The following is a 21909-nucleotide window of genomic DNA, read 5'->3' on the forward strand; positions in this document are numbered from 1 at the left end:
GTTTACAGCCTTTTTGTCTGTATTTGCTCTGCTAGGACTGTTAAGCACACATTTGTTTCTCAACATGACTTTCCTAAGACCCAAACTAATAGAATAGGACCTTGCAGTACTAATAATGCAATAGGATTTCCAGGTTTCTCCTATTGAAAGATGGCTGGTCCCAGACATGCAAAATTCGTTCTTATTTGTGTCCTTGGAAAAGTAGAGGGAGATGTGTTGCAAGCACTCTGCCAGTATGAGTTACCAGGGTCTTACCTGATTCTTTCCTCATCTTTTTGTTAAATTCTCCACCTGGCACCAAATCAGCAAGGAGTATCTCAGCTACAGATATTTGTATTACTTAAACCAGATGCTGATATTTGTACTGCTTAAACCAGACACAGCACTACCTTGGCCGGTAGCACTGAGCAACCAGCCTGGCATCTGTCATCAGCCTGGTCTGCATTTCTTTGAGGGATGTAAACCACTGAACATCTTGTTTCATTCCCAGCTTGGTGTGCAAAACAGGTTTGTAAATTACACAGCTTTCACTGAAAACCAAGTATCTTGGGTTTTCCCCATTGATCACAAGCTAAAGAGTCCTCCCAGGAACTCAGGCAAGAGTTTGGGGGAATGAGAGATGAGCACTGGAGCTGTAGACTTCTGCTGCAGTCCAAGAAAAAAGTCATATGACCACTCAATCTCCACTGTTCTGTCACAAAAAGCTTACCCTCCTCTGACCCTGGACAGGATGAAAAATACAGCAGAGAGGAGCTGTGCACTATCAGTACCAAGCAACAGTAGTAGGCCGATCACCTAGAGCCATGCTGCTTAAATATATCCTAGTGATGACTGTGTGGTGGCACCAGTCTTGTCACATCCTTCACCTCGCCTGTGTGACACTCAGCACCACTTGGGCAGCAGGCTCAGCCTTTGCTCTGAGTTTTTCAGAATATACAAAGAAGTAAAAATTAATCACCTCCCTCTCCAGGAAACCAGTCCTCACTGAAGAAGAAAAACCCAAGTCAAGAGCACCCTTCCACATGAGTATCAATGCTGAGCTGTGCTGCGCAATCTCTTAAACTGAAACCTTTTAGCCTAAAGAAGAATAAATGAGACTGTCCCAGCAACACTCCATCTGTTTAAAGCCAGCTGGGCTCTTAAGTACTTTCCTGAATAACAGGTCTTAAGGAGGCTGATAATGGTTGAAAGAGCCACTCACTGATCACAAGCAGGTTCTGCTAATGCAGTATTTCTTCTCTCCTTGAAAAAAGGAATGTTTGTTATTAAATGAAAGTTATGTTTAAATTTCCGTGATGGGCTGAGCAGCTGCCTGCTGTTTTACACTGGAAAACACATTTTATGCTCACCTGCAGTACTGTTCTCTCTAATTGATTCTTTCCTAAAGGTATTTCCCACTACTCCACCTCCTTCCTTTGCTCTGATTAACAATAGTAGCATGATCTCATCAGGCCTCGACAAGTATTGATGGGCCACAGTATCATGAGGCTAATAAAGTGTGTTACCCAGTATTTTCTGGTGACACATAAAAACTCCCTTATGAAAGACACAGGAGACAGAATATAATATAAATGCTTTATTTAGTAACAGCAGAGTACTGTGGACTGTGCAGAGCTGGGCACAAGCACATTTTTAATAAAGCTCTATGGGGAAGCACTGCCCAATCACTTGACATGGGGAGGTGGGGGAGAGGGTAATAGGGACCCCACTGTCATGCAGCCAGGACAGAGGGGATGAGGTCAGGCAGGATCCAGAGGACTTTGTGGGAAAGCAAAACCCCCAGGCAGCCTCTCTGAGTGCTGCCCCAACATCTGAGCAAAGCCCTCTGAGGTCAGCAGACCTCTATGATGCTGTGTGCACAACCTTCACTGCTTTTCCTGTTTTCTTTCCTGTGTTGCCCTGTTAATCCATATTGACCTGCTAATACAAAAACATTGTTAGAGCATGATATTAAATGTTTGCTGGGCAAGCCCATTCTTTTAAAAAGGATGGGTGAAGATATACATCAGCTGTTTTGTACCTCCCTCCTATTTGCAATTATTCCCTGAGCATTTGTCAAACATTAAACAATAAGGGTAAAAAAGCAAAATTATTTTATCCTCTCTGCCATGTCATGACACAAATGTCAAGCCCAGCAAAGGTGCATAAGACGAGGACAACATTGTCATTCCAAGGCCAAAGCAAAGCCCTGTTCTCAGCTCTCCTCTTACCTGCTGACCACTCTGGAGGTCATCCACCACCCTCAGCTGCACTGAGACTGGTGGATGATGGTCCCCACCCTTGGGAAGGGTGATGGGACAGCCTTCCCAAAGACTGGGTGAGTAGCTGGCATCTCTGCAGAGTCCTGTTTGCTCCAGCCTCCCTGGCACACTGTGCTTGGGGGTGGTGTACCCACAGAATCCTGAAGGAAACTGGGCTGAGCTGCTCTCCCCACACTCCCACTTCAGGATGAGCCTCACAGATACACTTTGCAGGTGACCCTCAGACTCTCCTCTCCCATTTCTTCATTTGACAATGAAGTGACAGCTTTCCATTTTTAAAAAAGCGCAAATCATGAAAATCCCGTTGTTGAGTGTAAGGCAGAGGAGAGTCACAAGATTAGCAAATCCAGGGCTTGCCAGGACCATTCTTATAATGGAAGAAAAGAGAACGAAAAAAATCCAACAAGTGGTGCAGCAAGAAAGAAAATCCGTTTTTGATCTATCAAGCCCTCTTTCCCCAGCCTCTGTGAATGCCTCACCTCCTGCTCAGTCTCTGAATATAAACTTTGCCCAGCACACTCAGGGTAATCTTTTCACATCATAAAACTTATAATCCTCTTAAAGTGGTTTCGTGGGGTTTGAGGTATGATGCACTTATCAAGTAACTGAAACAAATAAATCAGCTTATTTAGGCTGTGGTCAGTGTGTGTGTAGCTCTGTGCACGCAGGGAGGAAGCCAGTGCCATACCAGCATTTGTATACATTAGCAACAAAGCTGTCTGTGACAAGCTGTCCTCTGCACAACTAAATATTTAGTTGCATATCATAAGTAACTTCTTAAGTGATTAAAGAGAGAGGGTGCTCTCTGTCCGTGCTGGCGCGGGGCGAGCAGCCGGCAGGCTGGGGAGCAGAGCCCTAGTGTGGCAGTGTGAGGAGAGGAGGCAGGGAGAGGAGGCTGCCCTGGCACACCCCATGCTCTCTCCTTGCAGGTTTGCCTCGTGGAGACAACCCCAGCTCTGGCCAGGGGAGCACAGCCTTGGGCACACTCCTCTGTCACCCTTCTCTGCCCAGAAACTGGCTCCAAACAGGCTCCAAGTGGATTTCTCGCATATTTGCACAGAGTTCAAGTTTTCAAATACTTGTTGCTGGCTTTTATTGCTCTTAGGGCAAGGTTTATTTTTAACGTGCCTGTGTTTATGGATTCCCGTGCTTGCATATTTCTCGCATGTGCAAAATGAAATTAATGAAACAATTTCATATTGATGAAGCATAGAATACTTGTGTCCTGTTTGATATAAAGACGTTGTGGAAAAGATATTTGTAAATTCAAAGCCTATTAGCTGGTAAGATTTAACTTCAAACAACAAGAAGCTAGAAAATCCACCCTAAATTTGCTCCTGGTATATTTTCCTGTGTATACAATAAATGCTTTCTTCAGATGGTTCAAGCACCATCACAGCAGGGCTCACTTAAAATGTTGTGGTTGTTGGGATATAGACACATGCTCAACAGAATGTCTTGAATTTGATATTTCACCTAGGGAAAAAGAGAAGGAAATCAGCCTGCAGCAGGAACATGGGCTGACATTTTAAATGTGGGGTCCCTCCTCTTCCTGCTGCCTCCTGCCTCTTCACTGCTTCTCCTCTCCAGAAGATATTCCAGCTTTTACTTTGAGGAGGGGAAACTCCAGAGGCAATTAAAACTATTTCTAGGATTTTTGATGCCACTTCTGTTTCAGTATGTGCCATGTGCAAGCAAAGGGCAGGCCAGGATGAGGCCACCATCCCATGTGGATGAAGTTTAGAGGAGTCAGATGGTGGCAGTGTCCTGCATCCCACAGTGCATGGGAGTGCCTGATATGCCTGACATTTTATCTTGTCCCCCAACTGTCCCTTGCCATCCCATCTCTCCCCCAGGTTCCTTGGCAGCAAAGGATGCTCCAGCCCTGCCAGGGCTCTCCTGGGCATTGTGCAAGAGCTGCTGCAGGGTTTGGGAGCAGCTCCCATGGGAAGAGCAGTGGCCCAGCCCTCCCTATTTCATGCAGAGGTGTTCATTTACACCCAGATGATGGAAATACAGAACAGTTTTAGCTACCAAAAAAACCCTACAACAGTTTGCTCTGGTGTTGAAGGCATGGAGTAACTTTGAAGACTTTGCTTTCACAAAACACTTCTCAGAGATTTTGTTACTTGGATCTGGGAGAGCAGCATGAGAAAGACAGTAGCCTTATCATCTTTTCTAGTACATGTTGGGTTAATATGAAAATTAAACTCAAGTAAATAGTCACCAGAAAGTAATTTCACTCTGTCATGAAAATAATCTACATTTATAAGTTATCTAAAGTAAAGTGAGCCATATTAGCCTCCAGCAGCTCTGAAACCATTATGAATTATTGAATAAGTAATCTTTTTTTATATAGTTATTGACATAATAAATATATTTGCTTGAAAACATCCGGAGCTGCATATGCATTGAAATATTTATGAGTCTATGCTCTTTACAACATGGTTTTACAGGGTGCTGTCAACTCTGGAAAGGTAGCAGGGGGAAAAAGGTTTCACCTCTGACGTTCTTGTCATGAGATATGGTGCTTCAGTCAGTCCCATCTCTGCAGACCCTAATCTTCATGGAGCACAAACTTAATTTTAAAAAATCTAGGTGCAAGTGGTGTAACTCGGTTTACTCTTTTTTTGGTGGTTAATTCTTCAGTGACTAACAAATAGATTTCTAGTCCTGCAAAATCAAATAATACTAGTAGAATAACATAGAGCAGCTTAACATTAACTTAGGAAAAGAGAGAGCCTAAATTAACATTAATTTGGTAAGAGAGAGCAGGCTTTAAACTGCCACCAGATCATCTCTGGAAGAGATGAAAAATTATAGAGTTTGGGGCCTAAATACACTGTCAGAGTGATGGGAGATATGTCAGGCAGAGTTGAAAGTCTTTGCATGCAGCACCTGGGGAGACGGATGGTGCCTGCAGTCACAGCAGAAGCTGCCACTGCCAAAGACACTTCGCCAAGTGCTGGGTGGCACCTACTGTGTCTCAGGACATATTTCCACTGAGGAAGATCTCCTGGAATGACACTGAGATGCAAAGTACAAGGTACTGTGGTGGGAATCGCTGTGTGCCAGGGTGTGCCCATGAACAGTGAGAGCTACACCAGTCCTGCCTGGGATGTCACGGCTACACCCTGTCCTGGAACTTCATGGCTGCTCGGGAGCCCCTGGGGCCATACACTGGCATCTTCAGGGACATTACAGGCTCTCCTCTGGAACACTCTGGGGGGTAAAGTATTTGTGGGAAAAATCTCCTTCTGCAGTAAAAGCCACATGATATTTTTTGCCTGTCTCCTTTAGGCAGTAAAAGTATCAACAGTGGCTCTTAAATTTCCCAAAGTAAAAAATTAGTAATTACTAGCCATGAAATCACAGAATTGCTTTCTCCTGTGAGAAAAAAACCCACAGCAGCACATTTGAAAGAGCACTTCTCCCTGGAATGCAGGGCCAGAAAAAGATTTAGTCTCTTTTTTAAATTTAAGTCTGCTGGAACAACATGTTGTACACTCACAACAAATCAGTCTTTATTCAAGTGTGAAAATTTAGGCATAAATTGCTGGCTGCTTAGCTCTCAAAACAATGTCATGTTACAAGAAATGTGATATTTTGAAGAGAAACAGGAAAAAATTTATCAAAGTTTTTGTTATTATTGCATTATCCTCCTGCTTGATCTACTAGCCATAGATACTTGGTGTCTGCTTAAGTGCTTTCCATTCTTCCCATAAGCAAATTCTGGTTGAAGACTATATATCATTTTACTCTTGATCACTGCTAGTCTCAGTACCTCATTACAGCAGACCACTTTTTGAAACTGAGCTATAGCCCAGATAAATGATTGTATAAAGTTTTAAATAAACATACAACATTTATGTTATGTTGTTTCACAGGGATGATTTATAGTCATTTTCTTCATCCAGTCCTGAGCTCTGGACATAAAAGACACTGAGCTCTCTGCTGTTTATCCAAGCTAAATCCTCTGTTTGTTCTGCATAAGCGTTCTTGATTCTATAATATATTGCAGGCTTTAGCTTCAGGTTTATTCCCTCTGGGATGGTGGAATTAGATACATTAACTGACAAAGATAAGGTACGGACATTGTAGCTTAAGAGCCATTAAAATAGATACTGTGATAATAAAAATGGAGTCAGAAAAGGGAGTCAAGGTTGTGATATTTTAAAAATATGTATTGATAAGGCTTACATGAATAAATGCAAGATTTGAGAAATCTCTATAAGGAAACCCCTAAACGACAGTTGGATTTTCTTGGTTGGGTTTTTCTTTCCATAAGGAGAAGAGAATTTGAAATGGAAGATATTGTGAAACAGATTACATGTTGCCTCTTGTGTCCCCAAAGAGCATTTTGTTTCTTAGTAAAATGACTTTATATAATCTGGCTGCTGAGCCATTGAAGTACTGCTCTGTGCTACAGAAGAAAATCAAGAAAGTACCATGAGATAAAGCAAGTTTCTCTGCCTTAAAAAAAAATCCCCAACAAACCTGTGTGGATTCTTTTTCTGTGTTCCTTCTTTTACCAGCATATTTAAACACACACACATATGTGTTCAAACCACATGGAGTAGTCTATTTCCTTCATACTGCCATTCTTCATTGCAGCTCTTGCTCCCCTGTTAAAAAAGCAGACAACATTAAATGCCTGGTTTCTCCTCTTGAGAGCTTATTTAGAATAAATTTTGAGCTAAGCCCACTAAAAGTTGCTTTGTAGTTTGGTTCAGTATTAATTCTTAAAATCTTGTGTAGAAAAAGTGCTAGCATTTAGACACCTAATGTTTGCGACAGGGGAAAGATTTTAAGAATTATAGTGTTTAATGTGACATACTCCAAACCATCTCTTACCACAGTATAAAAGTTAAGCTAAGATTTTAAAGGCCCTAGATGGACTTTCATTTTTTCCTAAGTCAGGATTAACTGGTGTATAAGTAACAGACTAGGTGCTTTCACTGCCAAAAATTATCTAACTAAAGGTTTTAATCTGGCACTACAAACAGCAGCCCTGCCTGTACTCATATAAGCTTCTTGTTTTGTGGTACACAAGTTAGTATGTTGTCCATGCTCTGTAACAAATTGCATTCCATAAAGCATGAGATGTCTTTTTATCTGAAACTTGAATGGAAAAATAAGCAGCAATCTAATTAAACACATTTTCTATCTTTGTTGTTGTTGTCATTCTACAAGCATTTATTTTTGCTATGATACTCTGCTTTTATAGTGATGGGATACTTCCAGGAATAATGGTGCAGAGGACGTGAATGACTTACTCAATGAGCATAAAGGGAAGGGCAAGAAAGAAAACTCATGAAAACCCTCAGATCTTTGTGAAAGATTGCTTGAGTAAGCAGAAAAATTATCTTTTAAAAGCAAGCAAACTTGTTTTATGTAGATACTGCCTTTCAAAAATAATTATTTGATCAAGGTTGCTTTCAATATAAAATACATAAAGTAGCACAAAATTTCTTGGCATGTTTAGTAACCAAACTTTTCTATTATTCACTGTAAAGAAACCACTTAAATTAATTTGTTCGCTAGTGAAATCTGCTGTTCTTATAATCACGTGTACATTTGATAAGAGGAAAAGGAGAAAAAAAAAAGGGGTGTGTGTAGAAGTCCACTCTGGCAAAGAAATGTGAATTTTTTGCCATGAAGGGTAAGGTTTAGGTTTTCTGAGCAGCAGTAAAAATATTTTTTCCATGTGATGGAAAGTGCAATGATGCAAAGCCACCACCTTCTCCTCCCTTCTCCTCCTGCTCTACGTGGCCCAGCACCCCTGAGTTTTTGTACTGAGCTCCAGACCAGGATAGAGAATTTGTGACCATCTCATGGGCAGTCATGTTTGGCATGTGGGCAGTGGCCTGTTGGTTTCACAGCATTTGAGAGTTATTTAGATAAGAGTTGGCCTCCCCCCACCTTCAAGACTCATTTTCAGAAGTATTTGTCACGTTTGTTAGGATAATTGGGATTTCCTTTTATTAGTATTTCAATACTAATAAGTCATGAAATGATTTTCCTATAAAACTTTTCACTAAAACCCTTGCAATTACTTATTTACTCAATAGATGGGATATGGCAAAAAATGCTTGACCTTTTCTTTTCCAAATAGCTGTAACCATCAAGCATTAACTAGCTATTAATCAAAGCATCAGTATAATGAGGAATCACCTTCATCTTACCAAGAGAAACGAGTAAATAGTACTACCCCACAAAAGAAATCTTGTTTGGGGCAGACCCAAAACTTCAGTTATTGTGTCCTTTTTCCTGCCCTCCTTAAATAATTTTATTTAATTAAACTGTTAACAAAAAGGTTAACCTAGTTTTTCCTCGAAGGCTGCAGCCTTAGACTTCTTTAAACTTCCCTGGAAATGAGAGTTATGCAGAAGGATTGAAGTATTTGTTGTTTTTTTCTAAAGGTTTCAGGTGCATTGGTGATCACTCAGAATAATGAAAGAATATACTGATTTATCTACTATGAAAGAGCAGAGGAGATAGCTGGTACTCATTTACTGAAGAAGCATCTCAGTAGAAGTCAGTATCTAGCCCTTTAAGGGCATTAAGACAACTGCAAACAACACAAATAGCTGGAGTTTAAAGCAGTTTGTGAACCACTTACACAGAAAAGCTTTTCCCACATTATTCTCATTTTGCTGATAGGAAGTGAAAGCCCAGAGCCCTGTTTAAGATCACTCAACACCCCTATAACCAAGATGGGCAGAGAAACCACAGACTTAGCGTCCAACCCTCAGCCTACCAGTGGGATCACCTTCATGAGTGACTCAGGAGAGATTTTGCTATGCTGCACAAGATACTGCAACACAAGCTATTGGTCACGATGGCAAAGCACAGCTTGCTCCTTACACAATGTTTGAGAGATAATGGCTATTAAGATGCCCTCCTGCTAAGCCTACCTATTTCTAATTAGGCTGTTACAAGCTGTCTCCATTGATGATGATGATGATGATATAACTAAATGAAATGGGATCAGTTGCATAAAAATCTGTATTCTCAAGTAAAACTTTAGGACCATTTTAATGATTTGCTGTATATATGCAATATGATGATACAGAGTAAAATTTTAAAAAAAAGCCATGTGTTCGTCAAGATGTAGTAAGATGGGACAAGAGGTAAAACTCATTTTGAAGACACATAATCATGTTGCTGATGTGTGCAATTTTTTCCACAAATAGCAGTGCCCCCTTATGGAGACATACTTACCAATTGCCTAGGGAACTGGTGTGTACTTGCTTTTGATATGTCTTTTCCCTTTACTTTGGTTTATTAGGCCCATTTATTCAGTCCATTGTTTTATTATCAGAGAGTCATGATGAACCAGTAAGTTAGAGTATTTAAAACATCATTTTGGAAAACACATTGAGGAAAACTGCAGTAAAAAACATTATTGCTATAGAAGCATTCAAATGTTATCTGGACCAAACGTCCTACAGATCACTTGAAGGGCTCCTGGAGCAGCAGGTAGACTCTGTGGTTTACACCAAATACACAGATATTCATGAAAGCATACCCACAGTGCTGGCACCAAGAAACTACTAAACCGCCTCATTCATTTGGATGAGAAGCACCACACTGACTCTGTATCTGGCACAAATGGGACTCAACTCTGGCTGTGACCACATTTAGTTAAAAAGTAAATAGCAGCTCATGGTGCTTTTCAGCCCTGATCTGGATGACCTATTGTATTACAGTATTAATCTTGTTGTCAAAAATAGCCTTTTCAGGCAAACACGTTGATGGTCTGGTGTCTTGTATAACCAACATCTCTTAACATGAGATCAATAAAATTATTTTCTGTACCTCCAGATGTAAAAACCAACCTGAAAAACCACCCTCATTTATGCTAAGCTATCAAGCAAATACACAAATGTTGGAAGTTTACCATTACCTCTTAAACCAAAATTTTACAAAAGAAAGTATTAGCTTGATTGCCGGCTCCTCAAAACCCAGTGATTTAATTTTGCTGCTCTCTTCACATTTGCAGTTGTAAAGCAAAATTTATGATATTCAAAGTAAATCACAATTTTCGAATTTTAAGTTTTTTTCATAGTACATTTAAAGCTATGAGCAATATACAGTAACTGCTGAAAGGTTATGGACTTTTCTCCTGGACTCCATCTGCCCCAGTAAACCCACGGTAAATTTTGATTATTTTGTCAATGCAATTACACATCTCAGTAACTGCATTAAAACCCCTTGCTCAAACACTGAGTAACACTGCACTTCCACAACCACCTACCCCCACGTATGTTGTTAGAACAAAACTTTTTGTAGTAATACATAAATTGTTTAAAATGCTGTCAAACTACCACAAGCATTTCACTTGGAAAAAAATATACTGGACTACAAAGCAGAGGACGTCACTTTTCCAGAAGCATTATTAATAGGGACTATTTTAGTCTTCAGTGATGGGGAACGACAGGCTGTTGCATTTCTTCAAGTTAAGAACAGAAAATAACCGTGCTTGCAAGAATTCAATTACTCTGCATTAAAGCTGCCATGGGGTTACTGTACATTTATACATCAGAAAGTCAGTAAATTATTTTTCTATAAATTAGTCTCTCAAAGATGATTTTTTTTCCTTTCTGTTCTGAATGCCAAACTCCTGACTGCTTCTCCACCACAGAGACTTCATATCTGGATAGCCGACATCTGTAAAAACATTTCTAATGAAAACACTACTAATACAAACCCCTGGAGAAACAAATGAAATGAGATCTAAGTATGCAGCCGCCTTTCTACAGCTCTGTCTTTAACAATAGCGAGGCTAGTGCTTCCCATCCAAGCCTTGACACAGGTCATGATCATTTAGGCACAGTAGTAGCAAAATAAATAATTGTGTAAATATGTAATAACTGGTATAAATACTCCAGTAGCACTTAGAAGATATGATAAAGGACTTCTGTTTTTAGCCGTGCATTAAGGTTTATCTCGGCGGATGGAAGGGAGAAGCATTTAAACAGCAATGAAGGAGAACTACAGATTGAATACTTGAAAGCTCAGCACCAGATATAACAATGCTTCTTTTCCACAACAGCAATTTTGAAAGCGTATCAGTGTTAAAAGTGTTGGATCACTGCTAAAATATCATAGAAACAGTGGTTATGGATTCACTCAAACAAACCCCAAAAACCACTGTAAAGATCAATGTAACTATATACTTAAATAATTCAGATTCAAAGCAAAACTATGCTTATTTCTACAATAATTGGTCATATTTTTATCATATATAAGAATTCCACTGCTTTAATATGTAAGTAACAATTTAGACAGAATTTTTATTAAACAGTCTAACAATCATCAGGGGTAAAAGGTTTGTTTCTTTGTAAGAATTCTCAAAATCTTAGCTAACATTCCAAATCAAGGCATCTGAACACACTACATTAAAACCTGTATTAAGTAATTTGAGGCAATTCTTTGGTAGCAAAGATCAGTAACAGCAAGTCCCCACCACTGGAAGAAAAAGCAGAACAAAGACACAGGGAGGGAATCCTTTGCCTGAAAACTATGATGAAAAAAGAGTGGTGTTTCTAAATGCCCTAATTTTAAAGTGGGCTAAAGCTTTTACTAGACTAGACTGGACAATTACAGGACAAATCAAAGTTTGCTTATTCAAAGTGAAATGCAAGTTCTGGGCCCAAATTCTAAACTGATTGTCATGGAACTGCACAGAACAGCCCCCCCACCCCCCAACCCGGGTTCACAGAAACATATTGGTAAGAGGACGTGTTTTGAAATAATTAAGAGTACTTGTTTTGAAATAATTCCATCAGTTTCCCTAGTGAAATCTGGGTGCAATAAAATCAATAGCAGTTTGCCAGAATTCCAGGAGAATCTAGCAGTTGCTCCTCTTTCTGCCACATTGTCTCTGGCCTACGGAAAAGGGACTGAACCTGTAAACATAGGTCTCACTTTCCAAAGTCTTTTTATGCTGGGTGAATTAAAATGGGCTCCTTATCCATACAGATGTTTCAAATGACATTTCTTGTGCAATGAAGGGAGATTAAGATTAAAATTTTGAGATACTAAAAAAATTGTATTTAGTCTTTCTACTGAGCAACTCCAACCTCTAAAATGGCTTTGTGATAACAAAGCAAAAGGAACCCAACATAAAAATTTTCTTTGGATGAGAGTGATATTGAGCTCATGTCTGCTATACATATCTACTACAAATATATATTTTGCTTCTGAACTACTTCAGACTGAAGCACAGACAAATTATGCTGGAAAAAATTTAATTGAAACATCCATCTTAGATTATCATTAATTTCCTCATTCTAGTACAAACAATGAACACCAAGTATAGTAATGACTACAAAACAAAACAAAAATTCTATCTAAGATTTTAATACTCACAAAATTCATTATTTGCACCTTGTAAGCTTGGATCTTTCAAATGACTAAACAGACCCAAAATGCTTAAATTACTAACTTTATGAATGTTTTTAAAAAGCAAGCATTCTATATTTTATTTTACTCAGTACTTCGATTTGCTAGAAAGAATACTCAAGTTTTTCTTTTAAATACACAGCAACATGATTATAATTTTTACATGCCACAGAAGAGACTAAATTAAAAATTAATTATTAAAATACTAAAAACTGAAATTAACTTTGATTAACAAATTTAGTGCTTGAGTCCATAAAATAAAGACTGTGGTATGAATAGTAATAGTAAACAAAATTAGTTTTTCAAATACATAGTTAAAAAATAAATGCAAAGCCTTTAATATTTACTTGAAAATCTAATTTTATTTCATAAAATAATACATCTGAAAATTCATAGAATACCAGTTCAAAAAAACAACCAGTTATGAAAATTTAGCCAACACTGTCTTCGTAATATTTAAGTCTCAGGCACCCTCCAGTGTTTGGAGAAGAAACTACACAAGTGAGCAAGCATTTGAAGAAAAAAAGCCATCAACAAGGTTTCCTCTCAAGATAGAAGCTCCCTGCCTCATTTACAATAATTGCATATAACCGTGCAACACACAGCATGATGTAGAAAATACTGTAAAATTGCATTTCATGGATTTCTGTGGTATTTAAGAGGGTGATATTTTCTTTGCTAGTGGAGAGGGATCTCTAAGCACACTACTTAGAAACCTACAGTTAAGTGTGCAAAATATTAGAAAAGCATTTCTTATGAAGTCTGGTATTGATAAATATTCAAGTATTCCTCAGGGAATATGATCTCAATGTTTATACAGCTTGTTTATAATTTTTCTAAGGAGTCTAAATGAATAGTTTATTTAGGAGGAGATTCACCCATGGTAAGGAGGAGGAAAAACAATGCATGGAGAGGTAAAGCCAGATACAATATAATCCTCCTCCCATTTTATAATTAATAACACATGAAACAGGAAAGTCACATGTATACAACCCTCTCTATGAAAGTTAACTGATTTTATGCAAAAAACCCCAAACTGCCATTTTTTCCATTGGTATCTTCATTCATTCTAAAACTAATAAATCCTAAGATGATTTTTGTACTTGACATTTGCATGGAAACACTTGAAACTACAGGACAGACAAGAATGCCCAGTGAAACGACAGTGTTGTAAATGAATATTATTAGGTAGATCCACACAAATCTAACAGAAACAGAATGAAAGGTGGAAACTACAACTTCTTCAATTGTGATTATGCATAGACTAACATTAATTGTGGATTTCTCCCTTGCATGGTGTTTGTACTTCCACAATCAAAAGTTTACATACAATTTAAATGGTACTGAGAGAACATGTTTTGAAATGCATGTTATATAACTTCAAAGTGGTTAATCTTGATTAAAGAAAATATCTTTACTTAAAAAAGCTCTTGTTTTATGTTTGTATTCAGAATTTGAAGTGTATAAATTCACCAAATTATGGCTTCAAGTATCTTTTATTAGAGACTGATGTAAGAATGCACGTATACTTCTGAGTAAGGTCTTCATCCTCCGGCGTACGAGCTTATCAGGACATGTGCAAAACTGCTAGGGCAACCCTGTACAATCAGGCTAGTTCATAACTGGTTCAGCTTCAGTTTCACATGGTTTGATTTTTATCCCCTCACACTCAAAAACTTACTTGTTGTTTACTACATAACAGTTATGTTAACTACAGTTAGAGAAGCAAAAATGTATTACCTTGTCATTTAGTAAAAAAGTAACATTTGGTCAGTGCTTTAGTTCAGTTCAGAGATAAGAGTTTTGTCAGGGAAAACAGCTGATGTCATTTTTCTCTAGTATAGCTGAAGAGATATTTTTAAAAATTGAATTAAATCATAACAATATTGACCAAAACCATCTTAGAATCAATATTAAAAATATTACAAATAAACCTCATCAGGGTGATGCAAAGAGGTAGGAAACATTTCATAAGAGAGCACACAAGATAAATATATTTACACACACACACATATATATATACATATGTATATAAAAACATTATAAACCAGTCAATGCCCCCATAAAACTTACAACTGTGCTTAACTTGACACGTTGCAAATATTTACAATGATTTCAAAGAGAGCTGACTATAATGTGCAAAACAAAGCATGACATTATATATTTTGCAAAGTAGTATAGGCTTATAAAAGTCACTCTATCCAGATTTTGGCCCTTTCTAAAAACTTTTGCACGCCCTTAAAGAGTGATGCTCCTTTTTGCAATAGCCTCTCTGATTTGACGGTCAAGTTCACTTACAATATGGTCTTCATGATTATAGACTCCTGTTCTCAACAGGGTATCCCTCTCTTCTATAAGACGAGAGAGGTAATCATCTGTATTCTCATTTATTCTTCTAAAATGAAGACTATCCATTCTACCAGCAGAATTATCTTTAGCATCTTGCAACTTCTTCCTCTCTTCCTCTTGTTGTTTTAGCCTGGTATTGGTAATATAAAAAGAACGAGAGAATGAGACATATTAAACTCCACTTTGATTGTCTTTAGGTTATCTACTGAAGTACTAAGTAAAATAAAGAAATCTGTAAAAGGTAAAAAATTATTCTCTCTCTGGGGAAAACAATTACAACTAAAAGGAATGTTAATATAATACTTAAACATTAACAAAACTTTTCGTGTGAGCATATGTAACTATGATACTTGCTATCAAGGCTTCTGCTTTGGTAATGTAAACTGTACTCAAAGGGGTTCAATATACAAAACTAGTGCAGACAGCTTTTGGAGGACAACATTAGATAAATTTAAAACTTTAATGTACTCAAAAATAGAACATGCCTTGTTCTTTTCTTAACACAGCAGCTATGCTTAGAACTGAACCTTTAAAACAGAAAAAAGCTTGGTGCTGGTACATCTTTGACCTTACCAAAAAAACCCCAGGTGATGTTAAACATGGATTTTTCTACACTGCTGTACTGTTGCATTTTACAAATGTGCAATCTTTACCTAAGGGACACTAAACTGAGTTCTTTAACTGGACTGACAGCCAATTATAATCTTGAGTTAATTGAATCTTCTCCTGTTTTGCGGCTCACAGCAAGAAAAAACAAGGAAAGGGGGCAGGTGGGGTGGAATCTTAGAAATACTTTTGTACCTGTTAAGTTCATTTCTGATATCCTCCAGCTCTTGTCGGTCTGTTTTCCCCAGCTCTTTTTCTTCTGCTGCCAAATAGCGCAACCTCATGTGCTCCAGCTCTTGTTGCTGCTTTTTAAGGTGAGCCATTGCATTTTCTTGTTCACGCTGTGTGGGAAATGGTGAAGACATAACTCAGTTGATTATGTCATGACATGTACAAGTGTTAATTACAGTGACAGAGTGAAACCTTAGGAAGGAAGTAGTTACTTTAGGAATGAAGTCATGACAATTACATCTCCAGGAGAATTAGAAATGTAGGAGTACACAGAGTATCTTAGCTAGTGATATCTATAATGTGGTAAGACCAGTGACTATCACAATCACAGTAAACCTGTCCAGGCTGGATTAACTGCAGCCCAATCACAGATATTTTCCCATTAACAAAATAGCAAAAATGTTAACAAACCCTCTTACTAACTCTGGCTTAAGTTGGTAGACATAAAACTTATTCTTCTGGAACAGCTCAAACTAGTGAGATTTATTCCTTCACTACATGGTATGAAATGAATTTTTTTTTGAGAAAATAAAAGCTAAATAATTGCAGGAAACTTCCATCATCAGCCCCATAGTGCCTAGTACCAAAGCTTCAAGAACTGCTTTTTGAAATTACAACTTGTGATTAAAAAATAAGCCTTGAAAACAAAGTTCTGGCAAGGTGTCCTCTTACATTTGTATAGCACTATGCAAAATTTTAGATAGCTTTGTGGATTTAATGAAATGAATCTATCCATTCTAAAAGTTTGGCTCTACTTTTTTTAGCTCTATACAAATACTAATAAAACTAAGGTTTGAGTCCACTACCACTTCATTAAAGTGTAGTGACATTAAAGTGCTTTAGTGAGAAACAAGGTCCTCTCTCCACTTGCTTCCCTCCCAGTCATTTTCCACACAACCTTGTGCACTAACACAGTACAGTCAGTATTATGCCCAGAATAAGACTGAAGGTAGTTAAAAAATAAGACAGGAGGTTACACAAACATCCTGGATCTAGGCATATCATGAAGTGCAAATTTATCTTTGCAATTTTGGCACTGCTTTCACCTGAAGCGTCTGATCATTAATACAATCAGTTTTATATTTATTATGAGAGTAAAAAACAAGGTAATTTTTTGTTTGATATGTGTAAGTATATTCTTTACACAGTCAACCTCATAATATTTGAAAGACTTTAGTCAGATAGTTTCCTGAATGCCATGTGCCAGCATTTTAAGCATTCCCTGTTGATAATCCAATAATTGTCAAGAAAATCTGAATTGCAGAAGGAGTTGGAATAAAAAATCTCTTATATTGACTCTAATGTGAACAGACAATACAATAGAGAAGTACTCAACAAGAAATCATAGCATGTATGTGAACTCTTGTATTTCAACAAGAAATCATAGCATGTATGTAAACTCTAAATACTTCGGTTTTATCCTAATTCAATACACCATGCAGCCAAATTAAATGTTAGAACTTCAGTGAGACAGGTCATAAATCTTGAAGAACAGCTTGCTAAAGATACATATATTAATAAAAAAGCCAGAAGCAGGAATCCTGCCAAAGAGTCTACAGCTGATAGATGACTGAAGCACAGAAAAAGCACTTGGTGAAGATAAGGCCATAGTCCTTCCTTCCCCATCAAGAATTCATAGCAGAAGGACATTCCCATTTGAGAGAAACCCTTTTTTTAACATAGGAAAGATTTGAAGAATACTGTAATAGAATACCTATTTTGCTTCAGTCTGAGATTAATCTACAAATACATATAGCAAATATTAACAGAAGTTACTATATACAGATGATAGTTAGAATTTTCAAGAGTTATAAGGATATTTAAACAAAAAGTTGTGAGATTGACTGGAGGTTAGTCTTAATCCACCACCAAAATTGGTGTTGACACCACAGGAATAACTATTTTTCCATTTTTTCATTTTATTCTTTCTTTAAACAGAGGCCTTATTAATACCCAGAAAGTACGAGCAGGATTTACTTCCATAGTGGCCAAATTGGTTGAAATCATAACTAAACCCAAACCAAACAGAGTGTATGGGTACTCCAGGAAGAATGAATGCATCTTTTCTATAAAAGTCACTCTTCCAAGTAGTCTTAAAAAGCCCAACCAAACACCACACCAAAGAAATCGCCTAAAAATAACACAGAACTAACAGACAAAAGTACTCTCAGCTTACTCAGAGTTCAGAACACCAGAGAAAGGATAGCAATCACTCATTTCCACAAGAGCAAGAAGGTAACTGTGGATTCCACAATAATCTACTTTTCAGTATATTCATAAATGAGGAAGTAACTATGGAACAGTTTGCTGCTGATACAATGTAATTCAGTGGGGAAAAAGTGGATGTCTAAAGAGTGGGTTATTATGGAAACAAAAATAAGTTTGAAAAGTAAACAGATAAATTAAGAATACATTCACTTACACCTGCTAAACACAATAGCCTGAATGCAACTGTTGGCTCCTGATGTTCTTAACTGGCTGATCAAAGGCAACTAGAGGCTATTCAAAGATACCCAAGCTGTGTTTCTAGATCTTGTGCATCTACTGCTGGCCTCTGTATAGACCAGACTGAAATTTCACCTCAGTTCACCTGGTGCATCTTTCCCACCCAATGAAAAGCATGGCTGAAACTCAAAACTACATATATTCCAACTGATTCAAGTTATTAAGAGTGGAAATGAATCACTTGAACAATATACTTAAGCATGTGACGAGCTTCTTGATAACAAAAAGTTTTGAATTAAGACAGACATTTATGCTTTAAAAAAATCCTACTACATATAAAGCTGAAAAAAAAAAGTAGTGCTGATGTATTTGAAAGAAGAGGCAGAGAGTAGATTTTGTTGGCTTTTTTCCTCAAGTCCCAGTAAATATCCCAATGGTATTCTCTGGTTTCCAAATATGTAGGTATGCAACAGTATCCAGAAAGTAAAACCAGATTTCAAGTATAAAATAGGCTATAAGAGAGAATGGAATAATGTTGGGTTGTTTATTTTGCTAAAAGCCGGTAGTAAGAAAAAACACTGAGCATAATCTTGTCCCAAGCAGGTTGGTACAAATACAGCACAACTTCAGTTAACAGAACAAGTAAATAGATTGACAGTGAATCTGATTACCTCAATCAAATAGAATCTAGAAGTATGAGGACAGGCTAATATTTACTTCTTTTTGAGACCAATCACTATTCTTTGTGATCCCATTCAATTTCCTAAGCTAATTTCTTTACAATGCTAAGCAAACTAAAAAAACGCTTGTTTCAGAAAAGAAAAGGTTGTGACTAACTCCTTAATTCAAACTTGAGACCTAAAATTTTGAATGCATTAAATCTCTTTTATGAAGTCCTATTTAGTTTTGGGAGGAGCTGTTGCCCTGTACATGTAGAACAAATCTGAAGATTTCTAGTTACCTGTCTCTACAGATAAGGAATCCAGTACTTCAGCCTGGTGATTAGCTACTTTTCCTGATTTGACAAGTATAAAGAAACTTATCACAGATATTGCTGAAGTGGGTACAGTACACCTTGCATATCCAAGTTCTGGTTTTGCAATGAATTTGTCTAGTACATGCTGGCTTTCCTGTTGATATTATCTAACAGTGGTAAGAGTCTTGAAGGCCACACAATAAATTATATAAGAATGCCATTTACAAGCAAATTACCTCATCAGTAGGAAAATCATCTTGTTACTGTGAAGGATGAGATGGACATTCTCCCCATAGGTGATGTCAAAAATGTAAACCTTTTACACAAGAGAGGACTTTTAATTGCCATTATCTCTTTTATCAGCCTTTCAACTTATGCTGATTTGCAATATGATTTGTTTCAGTCCAATAAATCTTTCTGCAGCTCATGAGAAAAGGATTAACTTTAGAAAACTCCTTGTTCTGCAGTTCAGTTGATTCACACCCTCATTGTCCCATTTTAAAATAGGGATACTGTCCTGGGAAGCTGGGGTATTAATCTTAGTTTGTCAAATTTGTGTACTTCAAAAATTCTATGAGAAAATTATTTTTGAAGGTACATTGTGTAAGAATTGTCCAAAGACTAAATACTGCAAAACTAATGCAAAACAGAGTAGCGCTTGTTACTAGGACAGCAATACTTTCACATCAACACAAATCATCACATAGCTTTGACTACACTGAGTAGAAGCCTTATAATCCAGTCCTTCAGTTTGTGGAGTATATTACTCAGATCTATGAGGAAAACTTTGAAAGTGTTCTTCCAGCTACGCCTCAGAAGAAAGGCATAACTGCACACTGGCCAGAAGCAGCATGTGGGACCACAGGTTTTATGACAAGCAAATATGGTACTATTTGAGGCAGGGAAGTTCAACAACGTCTAAGTTTCTGCTGTCCAGCAATATGCTCACAATGGCAACCTGAGAGCAAAAATGCCATTTTAAATAAGCTCAAAGGAGAGGTATATGTTAGAAGAAGCACATATACATGAGGTTAATAGAACAATGTCTGAAGCTCAATCAGACCAGAAGACACACTACTCCTAATTCTTTTCACATTGATCAGAAGAAATTTTATTTAATAGCTTGATCCTTCATGGCCTCACTGAACAAGTTCATTTCAGAATCACAATTTTTCTTTTTTTAAAGAAATATCTTTAATAATGTTTAATTAAACCAAGAAAAAGACAGAGAATGACACAGAAGCCAAGGAGAGACAAAGGAAAAGCACAGCTTTTCTGCAGAATCCTTTGTTCAGTTCCTGATCCTTTTCATATTATCCTCTGGGAAGAAATTCTATCAAAAAAACCCCACAAACAAAACCAACTAAAACTAGTGTCACTAGTGTGGATGCTCTTTGCTGATGATAGTATTTCTAGATTTGTAGGGAAGTAAGACTGGCTATAGTGTGTGCTAAATTCTTGTTTTCTCCATAGAGGAGAGAAACACCTTTATCAGTGCATTTTGTCTCCAAGCTAGTATTGGGTAGGAATTTCTTTCAGATAAATGTAATTTGGTATTTAAATTACTTCCTAATATAACTGTGATGTAAACACGGCAAATATTTTGCACTTCTTATTTGGGGTGTTGAGGGAAAAGTCCAAATCAATTTTAGTCAGCGAAAGCGAGAATTTCAGAGGTTTATCATGCTATGACCCTGAATAGGGACATTTAAGTACAATATTAAATTTAAAAAGTAAGAATCAACATTTGTTGAAGGAAGATTCCCCTACCATTCAGTCCAGCCTGGAAAAGAGACGCTAAAACAAGTGAGAAGGGATTCTTTTATGATGGATCCTGTGTGTAATTTACATTACACACTTCATACTCTCTGATTTTCAAATGTCTTTCCCAACATTATTCTTTGACTCCTTTAAAAAGTCTGTCATAACAATTTGTAGGGTGCCTAACAGAAAACTTGCTCCATGTATACCATTCATAGCAGAGCAAGAGAAACCCATTTCCTAATAATCCATCAATACAAGAACATGGCAAAGAATTTACAACAGTTTGATAAGAAGGGAGGCATGCTGATTTTGAATTAATTTATATACAATTTTGTTATGATGTGTTGAGGGACCATAAAAAGACTGTCTTTTGTTATGATGAGAGAGAAAGAAGGATTTCTTACTCATCTCAGTGATTAAACTGGTGTCACTTCATCAGAGACATTCAGGTATTAAATCCACTTTTTCCATGACAATGTAACAATCCACTGAGCAACAAGCACTTTTCTTTTTTAAATAGAGAAGGAGCAGAACTCTACTGCATAGTAGGACTAGAAATGTAACAGAATTTATGGTGACATCATTCAGAGTGAAAAAAACACTTCTGCACATTTACTTTACACATAAAGTTAAGTCCAACATTTCTAAACCCCCTTCTAATATCTTCATTTTATTCTGTGTATACTGAAAAACAAAGTTGTAATTGAATACTTGGTATTGTTTAAGTGTATCTTAAGCGCACACAAGTTTAGACATACATGATGCACCATGAAAATTTTAAGTCAAGATTTTCTGTAAACCTTCCAAACTTGACTTCTATAAAATATCCTAAAAGAAGGAACATTTCAGATTTGCTCCTGTATTATT

At 37.3% G+C, this 21909-nt stretch overlaps 1 protein-coding gene across 2 annotated transcripts in view; it reads right to left on the minus strand.

The window, feature by feature from the left end:
- Positions 1 to 6478: 6478 nt before the first annotated feature.
- CEP120 (centrosomal protein 120) overlaps positions 6479 to 21909 on the minus strand; it is a 45773-nt gene continuing 30342 nt past the window's right edge. The window contains exons 20-22 of one of the 2 annotated variants that reach the window (XM_085041901.1): positions 15822 to 15967; positions 14970 to 15150; positions 6479 to 6886 (exon numbers count right to left, since the gene is read on the minus strand). In XM_085041901.1, the coding sequence (XP_084898027.1) occupies positions 6824 to 6886; positions 14970 to 15150; positions 15822 to 15967 (390 nt within the window). In that variant the 3' untranslated portion in view covers positions 6479 to 6823. Of the gene's footprint in view, positions 6887 to 13006; positions 15151 to 15821; positions 15968 to 21909 lie in introns of those variants that run through there. The other variant, XM_085041902.1, reaches the window with a different exon arrangement.

The sequence above is a fragment of the Lichenostomus cassidix genome, chromosome Z, assembly GCF_008360975.1.
Source record: "Lichenostomus cassidix isolate B80296 chromosome Z, HeHo_3.0, whole genome shotgun sequence".
NCBI lineage: Eukaryota > Metazoa > Chordata > Aves > Passeriformes > Meliphagidae > Lichenostomus > Lichenostomus cassidix.